Source organism: Cucumis melo, chromosome 9, assembly GCF_025177605.1.
Source record: "Cucumis melo cultivar AY chromosome 9, USDA_Cmelo_AY_1.0, whole genome shotgun sequence".
Taxonomy (NCBI): domain Eukaryota; kingdom Viridiplantae; phylum Streptophyta; class Magnoliopsida; order Cucurbitales; family Cucurbitaceae; genus Cucumis; species Cucumis melo.
This window is the reverse complement of record NC_066865.1, coordinates 23061986-23073062: the sequence shown is the minus strand read 5'-3', so window position 1 is coordinate 23073062 and position 11077 is coordinate 23061986. Positions and strand designations below refer to the sequence as shown.

The 11077-nt window shown below is 34.1% G+C and overlaps 1 protein-coding gene across 1 annotated transcript; it reads right to left on the bottom strand.

The window, feature by feature from the left end:
• Positions 1 to 1301: 1301 nt before the first annotated feature.
• LOC103482695 (homeobox protein knotted-1-like 7) lies at positions 1302 to 10185 on the bottom strand. Its single transcript, XM_008438972.2, has 5 exons — positions 9370 to 10185; positions 9122 to 9242; positions 2068 to 2258; positions 1790 to 1921; positions 1302 to 1683 (listed from the first exon to the last, which is right to left on the bottom strand). Exons 1-5 carry the CDS (start codon positions 9685 to 9687, stop codon positions 1543 to 1545), a joined length of 903 nt encoding a protein of 300 aa, XP_008437194.1. The 5' UTR covers positions 9688 to 10185; the 3' UTR covers positions 1302 to 1542.
• Positions 10186 to 11077: the final 892 nt, after the last annotated feature.

Sequence of the window (11077 nt, the reverse complement as noted above, 5' to 3'; positions counted from 1 at the left end):
AAAAGATACATTAAATTCACTACTCATTAAAAGTTAATATTTAATTATTTGAATTTATAATGATCTCCCAAAAAATAATTACTTTTTTTAAATCAATTATATTATATTTTCCTATTGATTTTTCTTTTTTGAAAGAAAATCTTCTTGTGAGAATTGTATATAGCCGATGTCTCGTGAAATTAACCAAAAAAAACTTTGGAAGTAATTATTTTTTAAAAAAGATAAAAACTATAGAGATATTGAATGAATTTATTAATTGTCTTAATCCACCTTTATCTCCAATTAATTACCAAATTAAAACAACCATTAGTAAAAATAATTATGTTTCTCCTAGATGCAATTGCCATGCATAAAAGAAGGGAATGCATGCAATAATGTTATTAACATATTTTTCTCAATTGAATTAAAAATAATATGAAAAGAGGTTTTTTTTTTCTTTGAAAAAACTAAATAAGTATAATATTTTATACTTTTTAAAGTTAAAATATTTAATATTATTTATGTTATTTTTACTATACTAACATTTTTGTTGCTTTTTTATAATTTTATAATTTTTTATTATGTAATAGAAATATTGATTCGCTCCCTCATGCTCGTGTAAATCTCATAGAAAACTGACAATATTAATAGAAATTTAGAGATAAACTTAATATTGTGTCGATAGAGTGGAGTATATATTACCATGTAAAACTATAAGTTTAGCAACCAAAATTTGTGTTGCGACAAATTGGAGCATATTTTTGTGTAAAAGTATTTTCAATACACCCAGTAATCAATCCTTCAATTTTGTCGTATGTTTCTCTAAAAAAAACATCCAAGACTTGAAAAAAGATCGCTACTACAAAATATCTCAACTCCCGAACAATAGTAGATTTAGAATGTGTGGAAAAAGTCATAAAAACTCATTTCAAGCCTTTTATACAGGAAAACAATGTTTTTTGGTTTTTTTGAAATTCATGATAGTTTTTTTGTAAAAAAGTCGTTAAAATCAAATTTTGTTCTAGAGAAAAAGACGTAACTTTTTAGATATTTTTTTCAAAATTTATGATAGCTTTTCATGTCATTAATTTAATGACATTAGAAAGTTTAAAGTTTTAAAATCCTATTATATATTTTTAGTTCTTTAAAGAATCTATTTAACAAAATTAACAATTAAGAGATCTAATAGACACTTGTGAAAGTTGAATACTCGATAAACAAAAATCTACTTAGACGAAACTTTTGTAATTATTTAACCTAAAAGCTATAAACTCTTACCTCGAATGAATCAAATTGATATATATATATATAGAAAAGAGAAATGAAAGCGCAAGAAATCTAGAATTTGATGTATTGAAAAAAGCCAACAATTTACAACCTTAAAGAAAAGACATGTTAATCAAATCTCTGTCATAATATCCTTAATTCTCTAACCTCATTTTACAGTAAGCTTAATCCCATGTTTTTGTTACTCTCTCTGTCAGCATAAACTTTTACCAAAAGCTACAACATTTATATTTCATATTATATAATTTGATGAAAAATTTTCTCTGTCTCTTCTTTTTATCGCTTGCGCTTGGACTTCAAAGATGTCACTGACTGAGAGTTGCTGTGCCAGTTTCTCTTTCTTTGGTTGATGAACCAATTGTTTATTTGTTTCAGCTGCAATCCTGTCTCCTCCACAAGCTTGGCCTTATCGTCTTCCTGAAAAAAGAAAGACGAGATATTATAGAGGTTCGAACATGTAATTATTCATCGTTTCCATTTTTGAAGATGGGAGTTTTGTTTGTTTGTTTTTTTCTTTACTTACAGTTGGGTATGGCCATTTAGAATGTTGCTGCCACCAGTTTTTCAAAACTGTTGTTGTATCCCCAGGTAACTTCCCTGCCCTTCTTTTTCTTAATATTTCCTCTCTCACATCTTCAATTCTCGACTTGAAACCCTGCAAAACACCACCAAATTTTAGACTCCAAATCAGGTTCATCCCCAACACCATAAATGTATTCATATGAATTAGTTCTTTGTCTTTCCCTTTTAATCTGCAATGTAATGCATGGGAAAGTTTTTTTAATCATGAAAAAAGGGAACCTGTTTTAGCTCAATCTTTAGTTCTTGGCGGACCCTCTCCATCAATGACCTTTCGGATTCAGTTGGAAGCAGTGGCCCAAATCCCATCATGTCGTGTGCATCGGCTCCAGATTGATCGAGCGAAAAGTCCATCGGAATGTCATCTTCGTCGTCTGACATTGTTGCACCGGTTCCTTCACCAAGGCTTACTCCTAAGCAACATGATAAATAGCAAATGAAGTAAATAGCAAACGAAGTTGGTAAAGGACACTTCAACCTTTAATGTCTCTCCATGTTTGGTAATGGAAAATGCTTCAAATATCCAAGAGACCAAACTTTGACCAAAGTTAATATCAGCAACTAAAGAAGCAATGTCTAATCTACTTTGGCGGTGTCAATAATTGCAGCAATCATATTTTTCCATTAGAAAATAACAATGAGGGTTCCACTTCCATCATTAACTAACCGTACTTAAAATCTAATTATATTCTAACAACCTTTTCTCCTACACAACTTGATATGACATTAAACCCACATTTTATTTGTTATTTCAACGTATCCTTGACTTTCTTTCCTACCAAAACAATAAATAAAATTAAAGGTGTGATAATTCAAAACCACCGAAAGTTTGTAGAATAAGATAATTTTATATACTTTTAGCAACTAGTCCTTTTAAAAGTTTATAGTAAAAAAATGAAAATCCAGCTGAATTTAATTTAAACAAATTAAAGCATTTTTAACTTTCTTGCATAATAGATTTTTAAAATAAAGGAGATAGAATTTGAATCTCCAACTCAAAAAGAAGGCATTAATGTCAACATTTTTAATGATAATAATAAATAGTTTGACTTGTTCAGTTACCAAATCTTGGTGTCTTATTTAGTTTTTAACATATCCAAATTTAACAGACCAAAAAAGCCGAATAAAGTGCAGCATTTAGTTAAATACTGTCAGGATGAGCCTCCAATGCCCTTTAGGCGGCCTAGGGTCCTTAATATAAAAGCTTGTATTTGTATTTAAGACCCTACACCACAGCCCTTAGGTCCTCAGCAGCACCCATTGGCAGAAGCAGTAATGAATAGTTTCTATGTATTCTCAATGCTAGGGTTCAAAAGAGAGACTTAAAAAAGACAGAATAACTGATCATGAACTTCATGGAGGTATGGAGATTGAGAATAGGGACCATTGTAGTTGTAGGTGGGCAGGTCTGAAACTGGAAAACCCAATCAGTAAGCAACAGATTACTTTATGATAAAATGCCTAGTTTCTTTAACCCCTCCAATCAACTGCTTGAATGGTAACCCTTTCATTTACCAGATTGTTTTGTTAAATCATATAACTAGAAAGGTCAATCACTCACCCATGAAAGAGGTTTTCTTTTTTATTAAAAGAAACTAAATTATAAATTTTGTACTTATAGTTTGAATAAAGTTATAATTTAAGTACATATAGTGTTAAGAAAGTGCTTTATGATTGAAACATGCTCATGTGTGTTTATCTTTGTTAAGTTAATTTAGTCCAAGTTTGTTCCTATTTCTTAGGAATTAGTCATTCATGATTTGTAATCATGGAGAAAGTCTAGGGTCATGTTGATTAGTGGAGAAAGTTTAGGGTCATGATGTTAGTGGAGAAAGTTTAGGGTCATGATGTTAGTGGGTAGTTATTTTTAAGACTTTAAATACTGTATTTTTCTTTGAATGTAATTGAAATGAATTTGTCTTCAATTTTCCATTGCAATATTTATTTTTACTCTAGAAAATAACAATTGGTATCAGAGCTCTCTTCTTAAGGGATCTGTGAGTGTGAGTTGTTGTGTCATGGACGCCATAACAAGTTCTAGTTTCACTTCAATTTCTCCATTGATATTTGATGGAGACAACTACCAAGTTTGGGCAGTTCGTATGGAAGCTTATATGGAAGCTTTGGATATTTGGGAAGCAGTGGAAGAGGATTATGAAATTCCTGCTCTTCCAGACAATCCTACCATGGCACAAATCAAAGCGCAAAAGGAGAAGAAGACAAAGAAATCCAAGGCAAAGGCATGTCTGTTTGCTGCAGTCTCATCTACTATCTTCACTAGAATTATGACTCTGAGATCAGGATATGAGATATGGAATTATCTCAAGTCAGAATATGAGGGAGATGAAAGAATCAAAGGAATGCGTGTGCTAAACTTGATTCGAGAATTCGAGTTGCAGAAGATGAAGGAAACAGAATCAATTAAAGAGTATTCTGTTAGGTTATTGGACATTGCAAACCAAATCAGATTACTTGGTTCTGTGTTCAAGGACTCAAGAATTGTAGAAAAAATTCTTGTATCAGTGCCTGAAAAATTTGAGGCATCTATTTCTGCCTTAGAAAATACCAAAGATTTGACTCAAATCACTCTTGCAGAGATACTCAATGCTTTGCAAGCGCAGGAACAAAGAAGAGCCATGAGGCAAGAAGGTGCTGTTGAAGGAGCCTTGCCAGCGAAGCATCATGAGAACGTTAGGAACAATAAGAAGAAGAAGTTTTTCAAGAAGAATCAAATTTCTACTAGAGAATCTTCAACTTACAACAAAGCAGGAGTCAAGAAGGGATCCTATCCTCCCTGTTCACATTGCAATAAACAGGGTCATCCTCCTTTTAAATGCTGGAGGAGACCAAACGCCAAGTGCACCAAATGTAACCAAATGGGGCATGAAGCTGTAATTTGCAGGAACAATAATCAACAACAAGGTGTAGAGGCCAAAATTGCTTATCAGGAGGAGGAGGAGGAGGATCAATTGTTTGTGGCAACATGCTTCGTGGGTGGTGAGTCAAATGAAAGCTGGCTGATTGACAGTGGATGTACCAACCATATGACTCATGACAAGGAGTTGTTTAAAGATCTGAAGCCAACAAATATCACCAAAGTCAGAATTGGCAATGGAGACTACATCTCAGTCAAAGGAAAGGGGACTATTGCGATTGCCAGTTGTAAAGGTACAAAGCATATACAAGATGTTCTTTTTGTACCTGACATTAACCAAAATTTGTTGAGTGTGGGTCAACTTATTGAAAAAGGTTTTAAAGTTACTTTTGAAAATGAATATTGCTTGATTAAGGATGCAGCAAATCAAGATATTTTCAAAGTAAAAATGAAAGGAAAAAGTTTTTCACTTAATCCTTTAGAGGAGAAGCAATCTGTTTTTGCTCTCAAAGAAGATGAAACACAGCTTTGGCACAAAAGAGTCGGTCACTATCATCATCAAGGGCTGCTACAACTAACGGAGTTGGCACTTGATTTTCCCAAGCTTAGTGAAGAAATCTCAAGCTGCAAAGCGTGTCATTTTGGAAAGCAAAATAGGAAGTCATTTCCCAAGTCATCTTGGAGAGCCACTCAAAAATTGCAGCTCATTCACACAGATGTTGCAGGTCCTCAGAGAACACCTTCTTTAAAAGGTAGTCTCTATTATATTGCTTTTATTGATGACTTCACCAGAATGTGCTGGATTTTTTTCTTGAAGTTTAAATCAGAGGTTGCTCATGTCTTTTGGAAGTTCAAGGCAAGAGTTGAAAATGAAAGTGGTTGCAAAATTCAAATGGTAAGGTCTGACAATGGGAAGGAGTATGTTTCGGCAGAATTTGACAAGTTTTGTGAAGATTCAGGCATAAAACATCAACTTACAGCTCCTTACACTCCTCAACAAAATGGAGTTAGTGAGAGGAGAAATAGATACATCATGGAGATGACAAGATGCATGCTGCATGAAAAGAGTTTGCCAAAGAAGTTTTGGGCAGAGGCAGCAAATACAGCTGTATTTCTTCAAAATAGGCTTCCCACAAAAGCATTGAAGGAAAAGACACCATTTGAGGCATGGTATGGGTACAAACCATCATTGAAATTTCTCAAAGTATTTGGTTGTTTGTGTTTCACTCATGTTCCACAGAGCAAGCGTGACAAACTTGATAGGAGAGCTTCACCAGGTGTCTTTATAGGCTATAGTTCTATCAGCAAAGCCTATAAAATTTTCCAACCACAAACTGGAAAGATTGTCGTGAGCAGGGATGTTCACTTCGAGGAAGATGAAGAGTGGAACTTTGATGATGCAGAGAAGAAAGGTCAGACCTTGGAAAAGATGAAATTCAAGTTTTTTGATTCAAGCATTGAAGAGGAAGATGACAGGCAGAATGAAATAGTAGATGATGCTTCCGTGAGAGGAACAAGGTTGCTTTCTGATATTTATGAAAGGTGCAATGTTGCTGTGTGTGAACCTGCAAACTATGCAGAAGCAAAGAAAGATCAAAGGTGGATAGCTGCAATGGAGGAGGAGTTGTCAATGATAGAGAAGAACAAAACTTGGATCCTTGTTGACAGACCTCAAGATAGGAAGGTAATTGGAGTTAAATGGGTGTTTAGAACCAAGCTTAATGCTGATGGCTCGATTAACAAGCACAAAGCCAGGCTTGTGGTTAAAGGGTATGCTCAAATCTTTGGTGTTGATTACTCTGATACTTTTGCTCCTGTTGCTAGAATGGACACAATCAGGTTACTATTTGCAATAGCTGCACAAAAGGGGTGGAAATTGTATCAGTTGGATGTCAAATCAGCTTTTTTGAATGGTGTCTTACAAGAAGAAATTTATGTTGAGCAGCCCGAAGGATGTGAGAAGCAAGGTGAAAGAAATAAAGTCTATCTTCTCAAGAAGGCTCTTTATGGTTTAAAACAAGCTCCAAGAGCTTGGTATAGCAAAATTGATGAACATTTACTGAGCTTGGGATTTTTGAAAAGTCTATCAGAATCAACCTTATATGTTAAGCACAATGGTACTAACATTCTTATTGTTTCACTGTATGTTGATGATCTACTGGTTACAGGAAACAATGCAGATCATATTCAAAATTTCAAATGGGAGATGATGAAGATGTTTGAAATGACAGATCTCGGGCTCATGTCCTACTTCCTTGGCATAGAGATCAAGCAAGGGCAAGGTGAAGTTTTCATTTGCCAGAAAAAATATGCAAAGGAAATACTAAAGAAGTTTAAGATGGATGAGTGTAAGGCTGTAAGCACTCCAATGAATCAAAAAGAGAAGTTGTGCAAAGAAGATGGTGCTGACAAAGTTGATGAAGGATATTTTAGGAGTTTAATTGGTTGCTTGATGTATCTCACAGCAACAAGACCTGATATTTTGAATGCTGTGAGTATTTTGTCTCGTTTCATGCATTGTGCAAGTGAATTACATCTTAAGGCAGCAAAAAGAGTGATACGATATGTCAAAGGCACAAGTGATTTTGGTGTTAAGTTCACTAGGGGCAAGGAGTTCAAACTGATTGGTTTTTCTGATAGTGATTGGGGAGGTTCCATTGATGATATGAGAAGCACTTTAGGTTACTGTTTTACTCTTAGCTCTGGTGTTTTCTCTTGGAGCTCGAAAAAGCAAGAGATTGTAGCCCAATCCACTGCTGAAGCAGAATTTATTGCTGCAACAGCTACTGCCAATCAAGCTTTATGGCTGAGGAAAATTTTACTTGACCTTGATCTGGAGCAGAAGAAAAGCACGGAGATTCTTGTTGATAACAAAGCGGCTATTGCTATTTCTCATAATCCTGTGTTTTATAAGAAGACTAAACATTTTAACATCAAGTTATTTTTTTTAAGGGAAGTGCAGAAAAGTGGAGAGGTGATTCTTGTCTACTGCAAAACAGAAGATCAAGTTGCAGACATATTAACTAAACCGTTGCCTACTTGCAAGTTCGAGTTTCTAAGGTCAAAACTTGGTGTTTGCAACTCCTAAAGCAAGGAGGAGTGTTAAGAAAGTGCTTTATGATTGAAACATGCTCATGTGTGTTTATCTTTGTTAAGTTAATTTAGTCCAAGTTTGTTCCTATTTCTTAGGAATTAGTCATTCATGATTTGTAATCATGGAGAAAGTCTAGGGTCATGTTGATTAGTGGAGAAAGTTTAGGGTCATGATGTTAGTGGAGAAAGTTTAGGGTCATGATGTTAGTGGGTAGTTATTTTTAAGACTTTAAATACTGTATTTTTCTTTGAATGTAATTGAAATGAATTTGTCTTCAATTTTCCATTGCAATATTTATTTTTACTCTAGAAAATAACATATAGTTTTGAAAATGAGATAAAATATCGTAGTCTTTATGTTTCAATAAAATAAAATTAAAAACATTTCATTAATAATCCAGCGTAGGATGAGTGGTTTCTTTAATAAAATACTTGAGTGTCGTAGGATCAGTTGGTGTACAAGAATATTTCACCAAGCACAATGAAAATATATATGAGCGCTTTATCAAACCATAAGAATTAATTCTACTTATAAATCACATAGACTAAACTCTAACTCTTTATAAATCATAGGAGAGCCAAATTTGCAAGTTAAGTTAACAAAAAATCATAACAAAGCTTTGTTGTTTGGTATATCCATATCCTAAAAAATATTAGGTCACTTTGAATGATTAAAAATGATCAGTTGGTGATTAATGTAATCATATATGATAAGTGTAGCTTTTTTAGTCTATTTTTATATATAGAAAGAAAAAAGAGAGGAAAAAGAAGTAGCTAGCTAGGTTCATGTACTATCTTTACAAAGCAAAAAGATGAAGAAATATAATAGTAGGGAGAATATTATTATTGTTTACAGTGGAAGGTATTGCCAGGGGCAAGCAACCTTATCTGTTGGTGTCCCCTATTGGTGGTACCCTCACCGAACCCAACAGACCAATCCTTTTCCCAACTACAATCTTGGTATTCACAAGTAGGGACCTCTTTTGCACCCACTTCCATGGCTGCTTTTCACCATAATCCTCATCTCTCAACCCCCAAAAACAAAAAAACCCCTTTAAAAAATTCCTCCGGTCTTTGTTTTTTTACCCTCATTTGGACCCGAATTAAAACCAAAACGAAAACCCCCCTTCGTTTTAACATTTCTATACACTCATAACACAAAGAAACCATGCATATATTCATGCTCTAACATTTTCAAGACTTTTATGCACATTCAAAACTGAAGATAAATCATGGGTTTCTCTTTGTTTTTCTTGTTTTAAAGGGATTTTTGTTAAGAATTGAGATGAGATAGTTATATGTATGTACCTGTAAGAGCTTGTAGAGTGTTTTCAATTTCACGGCACGCCATAACAGCTTCAACTGCGTGGACTCTCACATGTTGTTGAAGCTGCTCTTTGAAAGAACACAAAACGATCATGTACTGTGCCTGAAAAAAAAAAAAAAAAGAAAAGAAAAGAAACCCCATCATAAATTGAAAAACAAAGTTCAACCCACTTTCCAAAATATGACTAAATCTTTTCTTAAAAAAAAAAAAGAAAGAAAAGAAAAATCACCAGAAAATTGTCAAGCTCTTGTCTCTCATGAGGCGTTAAGGAATGAGCATTTTGGTGATGCTGTTGAGAAGCATAAGAGCGCAAAATATGGTGGGATTGAGAAAGCTGGGCATCGATCATCGGAAGCTGATCAATCGGAGTAGCAACACGAAGACAAGCAACATGAGCTGAAAGAAGCTGCTCATAAAGTGGATGAGTAGCAATCTCCGCTTTCAATTGACTGTTATGAACTCCCTCGCCGGAAACCGAAACGTCGCCGCTTAAGCCACCACTAGACCCACCTGCAGCAGTCATCATTCCCAACCCAGGTTCTTGCATTTCAAATGAACCCCTCGAAAAACCCAAGTTAAAATTAGCAGAAAAAAGCAAAAGGGGTTGTGTAAGAAAAGGTAAATTAGAAAGAAAAGAAGGAAAGAAGAAGAAATGAGTGAGCCCAGAGAGTGAAATTGGTGATTGAAGAAAGAAGAAGAAAAAAGGGTTTGTTGGGATTTAGTTTTGAATGAATATGGTGATAGAGAAGAGTCAGTTTTCTCGTTAATGGTGTGAAATGAAGAAGAAAGAGAGAGAAGAGTATATAGGGATCCGAGACACAAAACTTTCTGCACCAGGTCTGAGAATTTCAGAAAATTTTACAAACAGAGAAAAGGAAGGAAGGGAAGAAGAAGAAGGAAGAAATAAAGAGAGAGAGAGAGAGAGAGAGAGAGAGAATTTGTTTTGTATTAAGGGTAAGAGGTAAAGGAGCATTGATAAAAGAGAGCTACGGAATCATTACTAGGAAAGGGAGATAAAGCTGCTCTTCTATGCCCAATCCCTGACACTTTTCAATTCCTTTTTTTTTTTCCTTCTTTTCTTTTTTTGGACTTTGATTCTTTTTCTTTTTGAGTATTTTGATTAATTAATTAGGTTAGGTTTAGGGAAGATAAGATGTCCAAAGAAAGACCTAAAACTTGCCCAACCAATTCTATAACATCTAAGTGGTTGTTGGTTTCGTGTGAATTCAAAGTTCTTATGGAATCGTCATCTTGATTATCGTACTTGTTTTGCAGTAACATGAGATGTTTTGTCACTTAAAGTATTGACTTTGTTATCATAGTAAGTAAGGATGAACATGTTAACCAAAAAAATCAAAGACGCTCAATTGGAGAAGAAGAGAGGTTGGTTGGCTTTGATTTGGAAAACAATCCAAACTAAAATTCTTTTAAAAAGGCTTTTACTCCTAAACAGCTGAAGTGGGTTTGAACATTAACTAAACCAATTATAGTTAGTTTTGATAATAATTTGGTCCATAGACAACCTTGAATGACCTCTGCACACCTCTAATATAATTAGGGTTATAATAATATGTGTTTGAAGTGTATATTATTTTAATTTGTTATATACATAATAGTCTACGTTGGGATGAAAATTGTTCTAATCTAGGTTGCAAATGGTAAAAGACCATAGACACGATAGTAAAGGTTTTCAAATAGTCCTAGCATAGATAAGCGAGAGAGTCAAACATTGAAGGACTATAATAACAAACTCCACTTAAGACAAAGTTGGAGATTCCAAACGGTCGTAAATATAAATTATGCATTTTTTTTTTCTTCATATAACATTTTTATTATTATTTTTGACATCCATGTCCATCTAGGAGGGATTGGTATCTATTTTCTAAAACAAAAATAATATGTTGGTTGGATAAAGATATGGTTGGTCTCTTATGTCT

Bases quoted from the DNA above. Each gene is read 5' to 3' on its own strand.
- LOC103482695 (XM_008438972.2), bottom strand. From the start codon at position 9,687: ATGCAAGAACCTGGGTTGGGAATGATGACTGCTGCAGGTGGGTCTAGT. The intron at 9,243-9,369 runs GTGATTTTTCTT...TTTTTTTTTCAG, and splicing joins AAGAGCTTGACAATTTTCTG to GCACAGTACATGATCGTTTT. The intron at 1,922-2,067 runs GTTCCCTTTTTT...GGTGTTTTGCAG, and splicing joins TAAAGATTGAGCTAAAACAG to GGTTTCAAGTCGAGAATTGA.